Raw genomic sequence first — 17864 nt, 5'->3', positions numbered from 1 at the left:
ACACGTTTCATATGTTTGTGTTATTTTAAAATGACAGACAGTAAGATATGAACTCTCATTTTTACAGAAATGTAAGGCAGAAATAAAGAGTAAGAAAACGTTTTTGTATTGAGTGATTTGTTACAGTTTGTATAGGATTCCTATATGCATAGCAATACAACACTGCATGAGCTGTAATGTAATCCAAACTGTTGTGCTCAGAGGTATTTTCCAATTGTTATGTGTTATCCATAGAATTGTGAGATCAACACATTAAAGTGCAGCAGAGCATTTTCTAGCATGATTTCGAATTCATTAATACAAATTATGAGGTGAAATGAAAAGCAAAACAGCTCAATGCATTTGGGAATGCATTTGGGACAAATTAAAATGCTGAGAAGATGCAGTGCACAGACCAAACCTCATGAGAACTCGAGTGCACGAAGTGAAGAGAGTAGACAATATTTTTCTGTGATGATATTCATACCCTTTGGTAACATCTGAACTCTGCTGATGTAACCGTGTGTGGCATGTAGTCTATAAACACACGCCTAGACATCTGTTATCTGTTGTGGTCGGTTTTTCTATGATATTCGAAATCAGTTGGGAACATTGTAAAAATAAAATAAAAAATTTAAAGTCCATGCATATAAAGTGTTAAGGAAGGTCAGCATAGATAGCCTATCAATAACGGAAGAATGCTCTCAAATACATATAGTTGAATGGATATTCAATTTTTGTAAGATTTCTTTCCTGTAGTTGGACAGTAGCAGAAACATCTCATTTTCTCACACAGTGGCTGTAATGTCATGTACCATAGACAGGGCTTTTCTTCATTGAAACTGCACAATGAAAATCTTTTTTCCTCCCTTCCTTTCTCCTGCCTTTGCCATCTGTATTTCATAGATATTCATTGAGAAATGACCTCTTCAGGGTTTTTCAAATGTCTTGCCCTTTTCTTGGGAGAATCCAGTATCCCAAGGTAACACCGCAGACTAGTAATCCTTTAAGTGTGGCTACACCGTCTCTGCTCACCCTTTGCTCCTGGGTTCATATCCCCCTCCTCCATGCCCTACCTATTCCCAGTCTTTCTTTTCCCCACTCACTCTTTTTCACCTCTTCTCTCTACCATACACAAATCATTGATTTTTCAAAGGTTCTATAAAATAGTTTACGATGTGTGGGCAGGCATCTTTCTTTGGGAATGTGGAGTGGGAAAATCATTTCGAAGGCAAAGTCGTAAAAGGAAAGAAAGAAAGAAAGAAAGAAAGAAAGAAAGAAAGAAAGAAAGAAAGAAAGAAAGAAAGAAAGAAGCAAAAAAGGAAAGGTAGGATAAGAGGCATGGAAGCCTTTCTATCATCGTGTTTAGAATATCAATGGCTTACTTTGGAGCAACTCCTGAATATAAATAAATAAGCAGATACACTGATAGAGATTGCAATCCGGGGTTCTCGTATCTCCATGCTCTCTTCTTAACGCATCTGATCTTATCGATTCCAAGCAGATTCTACCTCTCTCAGGCTCGGAGGACACAGTTCTTTTGTTATCATTCCTCCATCTGTCAGATAAACCTCTTTCCTTGCATGTTTTTTTTTTGTTTTTTACTTGTTATAGTAGTTATGTGTTGCTCAGAATAACAGGATAAGTTAAGTACAGCAAACCATCATCTTTTCAGTAAAACTATGAGATGCTGTATATTAAAGGGATAGTTCATGTCATTCCAAACCTCTATTACTTTCTTTCTTCCATGGAACACCAATGGAGAAGTTTAATAGAATGTCCAAGCTGCTCTCTTCCATACAATGAAAGCAAATGGGGACCAGGGACTGTAAAGCTCCAAAAAAGACAAAAAAAGCACCATTAAAGTAGTCCAAAGTCTTTTGAATCCATGTGATAGCTTTATGTGAGGAAAAGATTCACATAATTCATTATTCATAGGACATCTTACTTGACTACCATGGTAACAATTCACTTTCATTGGAAAAGTGCAGCTTTTCTTGCAAGTAACTTCAATCAACAATGATTAGATCATTCAAATGTTTCAAAACGTTTCACGGCCACGGAGTTGTTGTTCTGCTCACCCTTTCCTCCTAGGTTCCTCCACGCACTCCTCACGCACATGCTTGCCAATCAAATGGAAAGAGAGTGATCATTTTTATCAAAATAAAATGATATTTTCAACACAAAGAGCAACAAAGCAGAAACTATAAATAGGATTACTGAAAGATGAAGGGTAATCCTTTATAGTCATCTGAAAGCTGCTGACACTGAATGGATATAATAAGGAGAAAAATTACTGTACATTGCTAAAATACAGTTAACGGTGAGTACCAAAAAGAAAGTATCGGTACTCATACTCAGTCTCTAAAAAATGCTATCTGAGCATCTCTAGTATTAATTAAATTTGAATAAAATGCTTGATTGAGATTGAATGAGTTTGTGCTCTTTTACAGTATATTCTACCAATGGTGGGACTGTCTGCTAAGGTGACTCGATGATGTCACTTAAAGCTGCAGCTATTTTCCTTACATGGTAACAGATTGGTGGATTACAGGTTGAGTTGTATGTGGAGAGTTGTATTAGGAAATCAGCAATTAAATACAATTAATATATATAAGTTTACTCTCATATGATATCTACAGAAGCGATTACCATTGATTATAAACCTCTGAGTTCATTTTAAGTATGTTTTGAAAATTGTATAGTAGATTTATATAGGCCTATTTACTATTTCACAAATATAAATTTCTCAAATGGTTGTTTACTCCTGGAATTCTAATTGTGCTCTGCATTTGCACACTTTACTAAGCCTACAAATGAAGGGAAATATTAAAATGCGTAATAGGAACTGTAAAACAAAATTGTATTAGGTATGTGATTGGCATATTTTGATATTGGGCTAGTTTTGCGGCTGGTTTTATTGGTTATTGTGTTAGTTTTGATTGGTTATCAGGCTGTTTTTGTCACCCTCAAGTAGATGACATGAGGTTAATGGAAAATTGTTCCCCCATTTGATTAGCAGTACTTTGTTTTATTAATTTGTGACTCTTGTAACCATACCTTTTTTTTTCTAAAGGTGGGAGGGACAATGTACAACACCGGCCGCCATGTATCACTGCGATTGGACAAAGAGCACCTGGTGAACATCTCGGGCGGACCAATGACGTACAGCCATAGACTCGAGGAGATCAGGTTACACTTTGGCAGTGAGGACGGGCAGGGTTCTGAGCATCTCCTCAATGGCCAGGCCTTCTCTGGGGAGGTGAGCCTCCCAATTCTGTGTATCATGAGTTGGCTACACTGGCCTACAAAGCCAAAACACAATAACTAAACCTACATTAAAACTGAGAAAATGGCTTAAAGGTGTTTTGACATTTTCACAAAGTTTTTCTTGAATCTGAGCATAGTTGAGACAACTCAGTCTGTCACAGGACAGATCATAGTCTAACAAACTCAATTTCGGTCGTAGCTCAGTTTTGAGGAAAAAAGTAGTTACTGTGTTTTGCCTTTGCATGGCAGACCAGATTTTAATGGACCATGGTAGCTGCTTTTTCACCAGCCTATGGACCTATTGATCGGTTTTGTTGATCATCTATGCTAAGTGCAAAGATAGCTTGCCTCATAGGTCAGCAGAGGGTGTAGGCTGAAAGCAAAGCTCAGCATGGAATAGAAAAGTATAGCTGTAAAACAAATGCGTATTTTGGTGGTTGTATGCATGAATTGTAATAGTGTGCCTCAGAGCATGCATTTCATGAAATGTTTTACATGTTTTGCATTAGATTATGAAAAGTAAAGTTTGGGCCCTGCTGACATAATGCTGTATGATAGTTTTTAACATACCAAAAAATATTAATATTTGTCATATGAAAAATGAACATATTTAGTACAGATGGGAACCAGCAGGGACCTGGTGATACAATGTTATTTAGATATGTGTTGCATTAAGGTAATATCGAGATTTTTTGTTTAGTGCATTGTGGTATAAAACTGTTATATTGCAGTCTTTTACTTGTTTCTCATTCATATTTATTGGACTTTGGTGCTTTGCACAGCAAGTGCTGAACTTTCTGCTTTACTTCATCATAGAACCACAACGTAGTGCATACATGTTGGTTTGTCAGTCTCAGGAGAAAAAAAAGGGCGTAAGGATGGAGCTTGATTTGGTTCCAGCATTATTATCCTTGCACAAAAACCCTTGCAGTCTAGCTGTACAGAGGATCTGTATGGACGTCTTTACCAATGAATCAAGTTATAGACTTTTAGCTCTTGCTAAGTTTGCAATTGACTGAATAGAAATCATTCTGTATTGACTTGAAGGGTTGGCTCCCACAAAAATGAAATTTCTCTCATCATTTACTCACCTTCATGCCATCCCAGATGTGTATGACTTACTTTCTTCAGCAGAACACAAACAAAGATTTTTTAAATATATCTCTGTTCTGTAGGTCCTCAGATGTGAAAGTGAAACTAAACAGGCACCAGCTGTGACTTTCAGATGTAAAAGTGAAAGTGAAGATTTAGAGTGAAAAAATTACTTTTTTAATTAAATATTGATCTGTTTCTCACCCACACCTATTATATCATTTTGAAGATATGAATTTAACCACTGGAGTCTTATGGATGACTTCCTTTGTGATTTTTGGAGCTACAAAGAAATCACCATTCACTTGCATTGTGAGGACTTGCAGAGATGAAATATTCTTTATTTGTGTTCTGCCGAAGAAAGAAAGTCATAATCATCTGGGATGGCATATGTAGAAATGAACATTTACCAAGGTTAATAAGTGCCTTAAAATTATTGTTCATTAGTAGTTCATGGTAACTATTGTGTTAACTATTGTTACCAAATACAGCCTTATTGTAAAGTGTTGTTTCATCTTTGACACTCAAACAAAAGTAACAAATTATTCTTGGTGTTAAAATATCAATGGAGTATCAAGAAGTAAACTATAAAAATACTTTGCTAGTGGGAGACTACTTAGATTAGATTTTATTTTATTTTTTTATCAGAGTCATAATAACAGGAGAATGTGTCCTAATTATGCTCACAGTGTAATTCTCGCTGACAGTGCACTGCAGCCTCCATCATTTCATAAAGTCTGTGAAGTCCTGACATTTTTCCTTGAGCACAATAAGAACAATGAAGATATTTTGTGTGGCAACAAAATAAGCATGAGCTTGACGGGCAAACTCGCTGTAATTAATGATTCTAATTTATTCCCCCCATTCCCCCCAAGGCAGCCAGCTGATAATCCAACCATAATAAAACAATGTCAATAAAAAAACAAAGTCTTCAGTCTATTAGCACAAAGAGAAGTGTGACCCTGGCACCAAAAGGCCAGTTCTGTATTTCACGCTTGTGTTTAAACCATTACATCTCTTGACAGACACTAGAGGCCAAATAATAATTAATAAGTCACTGATTCAACTAAACAGGACTTTAGTCTTTTTTTTCTGCCAGCCCGATTGGGCCAGTAGTTTCGATTTTCACTTGTCTCACCAATATTTTATTTTTAAAAGTGTATTTTTTATCTAAATAACAACAATAATAATAATAATTATTATTATTATTACAGTATTATTAATATTTTTTTATGAAAAATTATTTATTTTTACATTGAACATTAAGGTTTATTTAAGGATAAACAAAATACATCAACACTTTTATTTTGTTCTAATTTGGAAACTATACAGCTATGTACCTCCAATAAATGCTATACATACTCTTTTTTGCTGCAAAATGATGGCATATATGATTTTTTTTTTCAATATCACAGAAATGAAAATTCTCTCTTTATTTACTCTATAATGTATAGTGTATAAACACTATATTCGGACTTCCGGTTGAGTGAATGCTGTTCGCATTGTCTGCCGCTGCTCTCCGGTTTTATTTTTATTGTTTTATTTTAATTATTGTATTTAGTCTGAAATGTTTACTGTCTTATGGTGTTTTTAAGTTGGGGATAACCGAGACTTCTTTCCTGGCCGAAATAATCTCAACTTGAACTGTACTATATAAACAAACAAGCGGATTGCAATCTGTGTTATAGCCAACCTGGTATTTTTTGTTTCGTTACTGCTACCGTGCCGCTACAACTTTGGCCGTTTTGTGGATTACTTCTGCAAGTCTTTCATCAGGATTCCTTGGCATCGCATCCACTTCCACTTTCAGCGTTTCCACCGCAAAAGAAGGGGGAAAAAAAATTCTCTGGTGAGTGAATATCTCGACTATGACTGTATTCCGTCCTCCTACGTTTTCTCCTCACCTGCATCTAGTAGTATGACAATTACTTTTACATTCCCAGAACATTTGCTGCTGAACCATCGGTCAGTGTCGCACCTGTTTTCAGACATTTATACACGCTGCACTGATCTGTGGATTCTCCGTCTCTCACGATATGTTCACCATGGAGCCCACTCTTCACGGTCAACTACCACTGCTTTATCAGATCTTATTCCTGTTATATGGTTCACTGAGTGATCGCCGCGGCGTCATTGTTTGTCTCAGTGCGGTGCAAATTTGAATTTACTACAGTCGCTACCAAAGACGTCCCTGCTCGGCTCTGCACCAAGAGAAAACAATCTGGTGGAAATTAAATGGCTTTGATAAATGCAAGATCAGTATCAAACAAAATTATATGATTTCTTCACATCAGTCAACCTGGAATTTTTATTTATTACCGAAACTTGGCTCATGGCAAATGAGCAAAGTCATCTATCTGAACTCTCCCCTGCAAACTTTAACTTCTTCAGCTGCCCTAGAACTTCCAGCCGGGGTGGGGGCATTGCGTTTATTCTTAAGGAATTGTTTAAATGTAGGTATGGAATGATATTCCGGACATTATTCAAAAGGAATTGCAAATTGTATTTGCAATTGCGTTTTCAATTTGTGGACGCATTAAATGTGACATAATCCAAACGCAATTGCAAATCGCGCATTACGGTTTGCATTTTCGTTTAAGCGAAAGCACAGTGACTGCCAAATTTCAAATGGAAAAGCAAAGTCCGTTTGCAACTGTGTTTCCCATATCTTACGAGTTTTGGCCCTGTCATATTTAAATAGCAATTTCAATTACCACGTCTGCTTTTTCACTTTCTCAGCGTCGCGTATGTAGCCAGCCAAAACTCAAATGGAATACTAATTCCTTAGTATTTCCATTTCCGATGCCTTACACAGAAACCTGTCAATCAGGGTCAAGGGTGGGATTATGCTATGGGGCGTGTTTGTCTTGGGAAGTGACATCACTCACAGTCTATCAGGATCAATAATTAGCACTGCACTTTATTCATCTATAATCTCACACTGGACTGTCAACATATTCTCCTCAATATACTACTTCATATATATATATATATATATATATATATATATATATATATATATATATATATATATATATATATATATATTCATATACTCCTATTGTATTGTATATTGTGTGTATTGTTTACTGTACATTGTATATAATTATTGTGTTGTGTAAGTATGTGTACATTTGATATGTAAATTGTGTTGTGTAAGTATGTTGTTTATTGTAATTGGTATATGTCTCGGTCACTGTCATGACTGCTATGTTGCTCGGAACTACACACAAGAATTTCACCTACTGTTGCACTTGTGTACATGGTAGTGTGACAATAAAGTGATTTGATTTGATTTGATAAACCGGCGTCTGTTCAGGGCATCACCTCTTGACCGTCGACTGTGAGTGACGTCACTTCCCAAGACAAACACGCCCCATAGCATAATCCCACCCTTGACCCTGATTGACAGGTTTCTGTGTAAGGCATCGGAAATGGAAATACTAAGGGAATTAGTATTCCATTTGAGTATTAGAAAATCAGTTATTTTGAATTCTTATAATAAAGGTGGCTTAAATTTCATTGATTTTGATTCTCTTAACAATACCTTGAAAATTAATTGGCTTAAACGTTTCCTTCACAATCAATCTTCTATTTGGAGTATAATCCCAAGATATATTTTTTCTCAATTAGGAGGTATACATTTTCTTTTAATGTGCAATTATTCAATTAGTAAACTTCCTGTCAAACTTTCCAATTATCATCAGCAGATGCTTATGACTTGGAAACTTATTTACAAGCATAATTTCTCGCCACACAATTTTTTAATTTGGAACAACTGTAATATTCTTCATAAGAGGAAATCTTTATTTCTTGAAAACTGGCTCAATAATGGGGTGATATTAGTAAACCAGCTATTTGATAGTGAAGGTAATTTATTTAATTATTCGATTTTGTTTCAGGATACCAATTCCCAGTATCTAGTAAAGAATTTAATATAGTTTTCAAGGCCATCTCTTTGGAAATCTGTATGCTGTTTAGAAACAATAATAGTGCTACAGTGACTTCTGTTTCTCCCCTAGCCCTGAATCTACTGTGGTTGGTTCTATTTGTTTTTCAATACATAAATCCAATTATAAAATTAGGTCATTATTTTTGGACCCTGTTACTTCAATTCCTTCCTCCATTTCTTATTGGAATAACCTTTTTGATGATATTAAATGGTCATATGTTTGGTCACTTCCTCAGAAATTCTTTCTAACTAATAAAGTTAAAGAAATATCCTATAAAATTGTTCATAGATTTTATCCAGTTAAATACTTTTTTAAAGAAATTTAGAAATGATATTGATACTTCCTGCTCTTTTTGTGAAGCCTCCTCTGAAACTGTTGATCATTTGTTTTGGGAATGTCTTTTTACTCGGTCTTTCTGGAACAATATTGATGCTCTGATTGTCCAAAAGGTTTTATGTAACTTTTCTTTATCATATAGACACATTCTTTTTGGATTTTATGTTAAAGACAAGAATCTAATTAATGCATGTTTTTGTATAAACCTTCTTTTATATATTGGAAAGTTTCATATCCATAAATGTAAATATATGAAAAGTAAACCCCACTTTAGCTTTTTCAAAGAAGAATTGAAGATGTATTTAAATACAATTTCAACTTCTGTTAACAAGAAAGCAATGAAAACATCCAGAATTAGTGCCATGTTTAATATTCTCTCTTAATGTTTTTTTCTTTTGTGCCCTCTTCTTCTTTTTTTTTTCTTTCTTCTCTTACTCTCTTTTCTTTTTAGACTATTGTTGAATATATTTAAATTTCTTTCACATTTCCTCTCTTAATGTATTCTGAACCATAATTTCTCTTTTGTTTTGAAAGATTGTTTATATTTCTTGTATGTATCGTCTTGTTCTGTTTGTTAATATTGCAATAAAAAAAAATAAAAATTTTAAAAAAATTTGTATTCCATTTGAGTTTTGGCTGGCTACATACGCGACGCTGAGAAAGTGAAAAAGCAGACGTGGTAATTGAAATTGCTATTTAAATATGACAGGGCCAAAACTCGTAAGATATGGGAAACACAGTTGCAAACGGACTTTGCTTTTCCATTTGAAATTTGGCAGTCACTGTGCGTTCGCTTAAACGAAAATGCAAACCGTAATGCGCGATTTGCAATTGCGTTTGGATTATGTCACATTTTATGCGTCCACAAATTGAAAACGCAATTGCAAATACAATTTGCAATTCCTTTTGAATAATGTCCGGAATATCATTCCATATGTAGGATCTTGCCAGTTGATGTTTACACTAGCTTCAAGGTTTTACTATGTAAAGTCAAACTAACTGTCCTTTGCTTTGTGCTTTGATATACAGACCGCCGAAATCAAACAATGTCTTTTTAAAGGAGTTTTCAGACTTTTTATCCTGTAAAATATATCTCAAGCTCTGATAACCTGCTTCTTGGCGATTTTAATATACATTTATGTTGTCCTTCAAAGCCTCTTGTAAGAGATTTTGTACAACTTTTAAACTCTTTTAATCTCACTCAATCTATCTCGGGTCCTACAGACAAGTTGGGTCATACACTAGACCCATCAGGGTTTTCCATTACAAACATAATTGTAAATGATGTTGGTTTGTCTGACCTCTGGCCGGTTATGTTTGACTATTTGATTTCCTGTTCAAATCCTGTTAATCATCCTTCTACTTACCTCTCCCGGTCCATTAACCCCAATACTGCCATAAACTTTATGGATGCCTTTCCAACTTATCTAGCTGGTAGTTGTGCACTGACAGCACAGTTTTTATATGTTGAGGAGTTGGTAAAGAGCTTTAATACTTCCTGTATTCTCAAAACCAAGAAAACTAAACTGAAAAAACAGCCTTGGTTTAACAATGATGTTCGAGCTTTACGGAAGAAATGCAAAATGGAAAAGGGATAAATTACTAATTTAATTTAAACTTCTGAAAAATACTCTACAATTCCAGGAAGCTGTTTGAAGCTGTCCAATTTCATCTCAAAATATTCACACTGCCCTAAAATTCTGTTTTCTACTTTAAATTCTGTGTTAAATCCTACTAGTGCAGCTGGTCCAGATCCAAGTTTAGAGTCATGTGAGAAGTTTTGTAGCTTCTTTATAAATAAAATCACTGGCATTAAATCGTCATGGTTACTGTTGTAACCTCCGTTCCCCAAGGGAGGGAACGAGACGTTGTTTCGAATGAAGTGACACAAGGGGTCTTCCTGGGACACCAAACGTACCTCTGAACCTGAGAAAAGGCCAATGTCAAGTTGGCAGACAGATTTTGCATGCCCCGCCCCGGACATAAGGGGAAAAGTGAATCAGGATTTTGCACAGAGGAGCCGAAAATAAGGTACGGCCGTTTACAGTGGTAGGTCTAGTGCTGTGGCAGGAGGGACACAGTGTCTCGTTCCCTCCCTCGGGGAACGGAGGTTACAACAGTAACCATGACATTCCCCTTCTGTCACTCACTCGACTTTGTGTCGAATGAAGTGACACAAGGTGTCCAATCTAAAAACGCTATGCACTGACCGTGTTACGTGAACTGTCGAGACAGGTGCAAGCGGGCTACTGCGTGCTAGAGGCAACTGTGTCGGCTGCACGTAGCCCTCCCCAACAACTCCAAAGAGATGTCACATACAGATCTTAGATTCCCCGCACCCCTGAGGGGGGGAACAGGCGCTACATGACTAGCATGGGAGCAAGCTCGGCAGCCGCTGCCTTTTCTCTCACTATGTCTCTCACATAGGACGTGAAGTGGCTGGGGCTATCTTAAAGCTATGAAACGCGTCGGGGAAGGCGGTCTTTCCACGTCCTATTTTTCAGGGAGAAAAGACCCTGCGGAGGCAACATCCTGCCCAGTCTAGGGGGAGGTAATGTGGCAAATACACCATGAGGGTTGTGAAGCCGTACGTTGGAAATGGCGTGGTGGTAGGTCCAGCCTAATGAAGGGGGACTCTACAAGCACGGGGCTGCCCAAGGGAAACACAGGTCCACCGACAGGGGGACCGTACTGTGGGAAATATATCATGGGGAGTTTGCCTGAAAAGGGAATTAAGCCCATGGAGCCTGACCCCAGTACAGAGCACCTGTGACTCGTAGTGGGTCTGGCCACGAATTGCTCCTCTGAATTCGCCAGCCAGAAGGCTAGGGAGGAGAACATCCAGGGAGTGACGCTTAGTGGCTAACCTGGGATAGAAGGCGCACTGGATCAACTTGGTGAAGGGCGCTGTGTGCAAGCGGAACACCCGGTCGGTCGTGCCGCGTTACTGAGTTATATCAGCTTGGAACTGACAAAACACGGGACGAGACCGTCTCGACCCTGAGACTGTAAAATCTGGCAAAGGTATTGGGTGTTGCCCAGCCTGCTGCTCTGCAGATGTCTGCTAAGGAGGTGCCATGGGCCAGTGCCCACGAGGATGCCACACTTCTCGAACCCACAAGGGGGTGGGCACGGCCTGGGTGTGATAAGCTAAGGAAATAGCATCAACGACCCAGTGAGCTAACCTCTGTTTTGAAACGGCGTTCCCTTTCTGCCGTCCGCCGAAGCAGACAAAGTGCTGCTCAGAACGGCTAGAGCTCTGCGTGCGGTCCAAATAGATACGCAAATCACGTACCAGACACAGCAATGAGAAGGCTGTATCTGCCTCCTCCCGGGGCAGCTTATGACCCCCTGAAGTGGGTTGTAGGAACCTTGGGCACGTAGCCCGGTCGTGGCCTCAGGATAACTTGAGAATGTACCGGACCGAACTCCAGGCAGGTGTCGCTGACAGAGAATGCATGCAGGTCCCCAATCTTCTTGATGGAGGCTAACGCGATCAGGAGGGCAGTCTTCAGGGAGAGGGCCTTGAGCTCAACTGAATCAAGCGGCTCGAATGGTGGGTCTCTGAAGGCCCGAGAGGACCACATAGAGATCCCAGGAAGGGAACATGCTAGGCCGGGGAGGGTTCAGTCTCTGGGGTGCCTTTCAGGAACCTGATAATCAAGTCGTGCTTACCTAGGGACTTTACATCTACTGCGTCGTGGTGGGCTGCGACAGCAGCTACATACAACTTCAAGGTGGAGGGGGACAGCCTCCCCTCCAGCCTTTCTAGCAGGAATAAAAGCACTGACCGAACTGCGCACCTCTGGGGGTCTTCGGCTCGAGAAGAACACCAATTCACGAACAAGCGCCAATTTAGGGCGTAAATTTGCCTGGTGGAGGGACCTGTGGCTTAGTTGATCGTGTCTACAACTGCAGGTGGTAGATCACTCAGATCCTCTGCATCCCGTCCAGGGGCCAGACGTGGAGGTTCCAGAGGTCTGGGTTCTGGTGCCAGAGGGTGCCCCGTCCCTGAGAAAGAAGGTCCTTCCTCAGGGGAATTTTCCAGGGAGGTGATGTCACGAGGAGCGTAAGATCCCAGGCCCGTGGCCGCCCCGCCATCCAGGGTAGTAAGAGCGGACGAGCAGATGGTCGGTTACGGGCAGTAAATGTGCCACGCCTGTGTCAGCTAGTCATGCATGGCTATGAGCGGCACCCTGACCCGCGTAGCCTTGAGGGGGGGACAGAGGTTTCCAGTCCAGCCTCGTGCTCATGGCGGCCCGGGAAAACATAGTGGACATCTGCGCGTCAGCCTCAGACTGGGCAGGCAAACCCGAAGGCGGCAGCCCAGACGAGTCATCGGCATCAGACGCTGCTGTGACGCTCTCTGATGCAGCGGCGATGTCATCGTCCAATTCCGGGGGCTCAAGGGAGAATGACGACTGGCCACGAGGTGAGCCGGACTCATCCCGAGCTCGGACGGAAGCAAGCAAGCGTACCGGGGTGCGGGTGGTTAGTGGGGGTCGTCCTCAATCCTTTGGGAAGAAGGAACGACATGGGGGGCGGCTGAAGTGGCTTTCTCTCGTGAGAAAAGAAAGCCGCGACCGCAATGTTGCCATGGCTGTGTTCTCGCACTGAGAACATGAAACATTCATAAAACGCTGCCTGTGTGTGATCGCAGCCCAGACACGCGAGGAAGCTTTTATGACCGTCAGAAGTGGAGAGAAATCAACCGCATCAAGGAACTACACAGAGGTGGAAAGACATCTTTAAAAAGACGTGTCTTGAAAAGGATGTTCAACGCCTGCTGTGTATTGCTCTTTTATGAGTGGGAACTCAAACTCTTTTAGAGGAAATAAACTCTTATTTCGGAGGAGAAACACTATTTCAAGCAATGAAAGCGCTATCAAAGCACCCAGGGGCGTAGACTTCACAGCGTGCCGAGAGAGCGAACGCCAGCTGGAAACGCGCCGTAGATCCAACAGCAGTGCTTATCTCCAGTAGAGGTAAGTTGAACAGTGGTGAACTCAGCTTGCTGTTGCACAGCCGTTCGGCTACGAAGAAAAATTCTGCCCTGCTTCCCTTTATACCCGTATGTCCGGGGTGGGGCATGCAAATTCTTTCTTGACATTGGCCTTTTCTCAGGTTAAGAGTTACATTTGGCATCCCAGGAAGACCCCTTGTGTCACTTCATTCGACACACCGTCGAGTGAGTGACAGAAGGGGAACCAAGATTTCTTCTAAGTTACCCCAGAATTTCCAATATTCAAATACTAGTCCTTCCTCCTTTTCTAATTTTCACTCTATAATGCACTCTGAGTTGTTGGACATTATTTCCAGCATGAAATCAACCACCTGTTCTCTTGACATTATTCCTATAAAGTTGTTCAAGTTCGTACTGGATTCTGTTGCACCTACTGTGCTCTCTATTATTTATGGCTCCTTACAGAAAAGTATTGTTCCATCCTGCTTTAAACATGCTATGGTCCAGCCTTTACTCAAAAAACCCTAATCTTGATCCTTCTGACCCCAACAACTATTGACCCATCTCAAAATTGCCATTTTTGTCTAAAGTATTGGAGAGTATTGGTTTTTTTTAAACCAGCTATCTCCTTATTTACTTTCAAATGATATTCTGGATCCTTTTCAGTCAGGATTCAGAGCTAAACACAGTACTGAGTCGGCTCTTCTAAGAGTAGTAAATTACCTTTTACAATTTGTAGACTCTGGTAACTGTGCCATCCTGGTATTGCTGTATTTAAGTGCAGCCTTTGATACTGTGGATCATTGTATCCTTCTAAATAGGTTAAATCTCGAGGTTGGTATCCGTAATGCTGCATTAGAATGCAGGGCTCTATTCTGTGTCCAACATTATTTTCTTTATACTTGCTCGCTCTCCGTTATATATTTGAGTATCATAAGGTCTCCTATCATATGTATGCTGATGATACTAAACATTCATATTGTTTAGCCCTTTTATCTTCTGAAGGTCTTGGGTGGGGTCTTGCACCAAACAAATAATTTTGTTGTTTTGTTTTTGATGGAGTACTAATTTTTATGAAGGACAGCACTCTTCTCTTGGGCACACTTTCGAAGCCCGAAATCCATGCCACCCCCCATGCTCGGTAATGATGGAGGAGTTTCGGAAAAAGAACCTAAGAATGTAAATTGAACCAAATGATCTGGGACCGTGCCTGCCCTCGAAAGAGAACAGAGTGAAACAACATTAAAACTTAAAACGGCAAATACATTCGCAATATCTCTTCACCAGTGACTGCATCCCAAAAAAAAGCAACCAAGCTTTGAGTTTATTTGAATGTCTGCCTCTGTTATATTTAACAAAATGCATCTCCCTCTCTCTCTTTCTCTTCTCCCATTTGTTCTCTAATAATAAAAGATTACGTTTGACTGATGTTCACGGCGCCTAGAGGGAAGCTGGCTCACTGTAGATGCATTGCAACACCTCATAGTTAATACAGGCTTCATTCTTCATGATTCATGAGGGCGGTCTTACTCGCAAGCCGAAAATGAAACACCACTGATGAAATGAGTGCTAAAATATTCAAGGTGTTTCTCAGAAACTTCACTTAAAAAACCTGCCTAGGTGATATCCCTTGATTCTTTATTTCCCCCTGGTAGCTTGGGGCGAAAATATCCACAGAATTGTTTTACTGCATTTTAGATGCTCTTGAAAGCATACACTATCTATTCACAGATATATAATGCTTGTCTGTTTTATGTAACCCGTTTCATTTCATATGCTTCTATGCAGGGCCATTTCAGACCATTCTGGTGCCCTAGGCGAGATCCCAGTTGGTGCCCCCATCGAGGGGGGTGGAGGTTGGTATGGCAGAGGCCTCCTCTTTGGCACCCTCCCAGCAGGTGGCACCCTAGGCAACCGCCTAGTTCACCTATGTCTAGAAACGGTCCTGCATCAGTGAACCTTGATAAACACTTCTTTACTTTGCGCTACTAATCATTGTGCTTTGGGTTAGTGTTTAGTGTTTCAACCCCAATTTGATCTCATGAAAATGATCAAAATCATTTTGTACAATGATTTTGCCTGGTTAATTACACACATCATGGCATTTCAAAGGTGAAATGTCCATTGTGTGGCACTAAAAGCCGGTTAAATGTTCCCCAAAACAGATGAGATTTTAAATAAACAAAACCTTCCTCCCTTGCCTAAACTTTAAACTTAAACCTAACTGATAGTGTCATGAAAGCAAATGTGAGATGAAAAACACAATTGCTAAATTAACCCAGTCATTTGGTGGTGCTTATGACACATTCGCCTCACGTGTTGACTTGCAAGATATTCAGGACTTGTACCACAGACATTTGCTTTGCAAGGGCAACACCTTATAAGTTGTGCTACCGTGCAAATTGATCATACTCGAACAATCTTGTAAATGTAGTTGGTTGGAATAGCTATAGTTAAAATTTTCTGATGTCATAACATAGCATTGTGTGAGGAACAGAGCGAAACGAGTTTATGAACTGATAATTTGATGTTTTACTCATAATTTGAGTAAATGTGAATAAAAGTTAACAAAAACATACGTAAAAATACGTAAAAATAATTTAACAAGAATGTAGGTATTGTAACGTGATCCTATGAGACCAGATTGTTTAACCTAGACGTTTTCAAACTGTAGTTTGGGGACCACAAGTGGGTGCTGGCGGGTCCACAGAAAATTAAGATATTATTTTTAATAAACAGTGTATTGTAATAATAGTATGATTATAAGTAACCAGACTCAGAACATTATTTCTTTATGGACCTCACTTTGTGCACAGGGGCATTGTCATGCTGGAATAGAAAAGGGTCCTCCCCAAACTGTTGCCACAAATTTGGAAGAATACAATTCTTTAGAATGCCACTGTATAACATTAAGACATTTCTTCACTAGAATTAATGTAATAGTCAAACATGTCCATTACATATTAATCCGCAAACATTTGGCCATTAAAACAAAACCATTTTAACCACATGAGCCATCATTCTGTTGAAAAGTTAAGTTTTGATACACTAAAATAAAGTTGCATAAAATTATCATTTATTTTAGGAGGGATGCACTTTATTAACACTGGATATCATATTCTAAGCTGTGAAGACAGAAATGTGATGAATATATGCTGAGTTATTTAGCAGAAAATGTATTTCTAAATTGAACAGTGTCAGACATTTCAAAAAGTATGCAAATAACAGGACAATATAATACATAAATAATAAATAGTTGATGCCTATTTTAAATAATGAATTAACACCATATCCGATGATTTGCAGAACTGCCTAATAACCCACAATTCCCTTCTCACCCTTTCATTAATTTCTAATTATAAATGGTAGCAAAGTAACACATTACCATCACTGTTCAGTGCTTAGATGCCAAAACAAATTTGCTCATTAAAATCCAATTTTCACATGTACTAAATATAACAAAGTATTGCATCTATAAAGAATGGCAAAAAAATGGAAATAATTAAATATCCACCAGAACCTATTACTCTTTATTAAATGATGTCATAAAGACAAAGTCTAAATCACATAACAGCACTTTATTAATGTGTCTCTTCCTTTGACAAACCATGGCAACACACTACATTTTCAAAAAGATTGTTCACCCAAAGATGCAAATTCTGTAATAATTTGCTCACACTCATGTCGTTCAAAAGCCATATACTGTAAATGTCGTTCGTCTGATTTGGGGCTGTCAAGTTCTAGACAGGGCTGGACTGGTAAGAGAAATCAGCCCGTGATTTTACATGTCAACTGGCCCAAAACTTGTTGAGTGGGGGTGGTTGGGGTTGTGTTCGCTGTCCTTTTCTGCATATCGCGGCATCATTTTGTGGTCCGTTCTGCATAACGCAGCGGCTCATTTTTGCTTATCGTGGCCCATTTGGCACTTTTCGTGACCGACCCACCGGCCCGCTTGGTTCTCCCGATGGCGATCTCCAGACCACCCCTGATTAGCCCTAAAGTGCGTCAGCACACCGGGAAAATGCCCGGAATGCCAGATTACCAGTCCAGCTCTTGTTATAAACATAAAACACCATTAAAGAAATATACGTGGTTTAATACAATTTAAGCTCAATCAACAGCATTTGTAGGATAATGTAAATTTTTACAAACTTTTTTTATTTTTGACTAGCCCGTCCTTTTCTTTGAACAAGCAGAAATCTGGGTTACAGTGAGGTACTTACAATGGAAGTGAATCCAATCTGTAAACATTAAAATACTCACTGCTTCAA

The 17864-nt window shown here is 39.3% G+C and overlaps 1 protein-coding gene across 1 annotated transcript in view; it reads left to right on the top strand.

The window, feature by feature from the left end:
• The window catches only part of LOC127633768 (carbonic anhydrase-related protein 10), a 214229-nt gene that overhangs the window by 173702 nt on the left and 22663 nt on the right, over positions 1 to 17864 (top strand). Inside the window, exon 4 of the mRNA XM_052113067.1 lies at positions 3056 to 3241. Coding sequence (XP_051969027.1) covers positions 3056 to 3241 — 186 coding nt within the window. The remainder of the gene's footprint in view (positions 1 to 3055; positions 3242 to 17864) is intronic.

The sequence above is a fragment of the Xyrauchen texanus genome, chromosome 40 (genome assembly GCF_025860055.1).
Source record: "Xyrauchen texanus isolate HMW12.3.18 chromosome 40, RBS_HiC_50CHRs, whole genome shotgun sequence".
NCBI lineage: Eukaryota > Metazoa > Chordata > Actinopteri > Cypriniformes > Catostomidae > Xyrauchen > Xyrauchen texanus.
The sequence above is the reverse complement of the archived record's forward strand: the minus strand, read 5'-3'. Positions and strand labels throughout refer to the sequence as shown.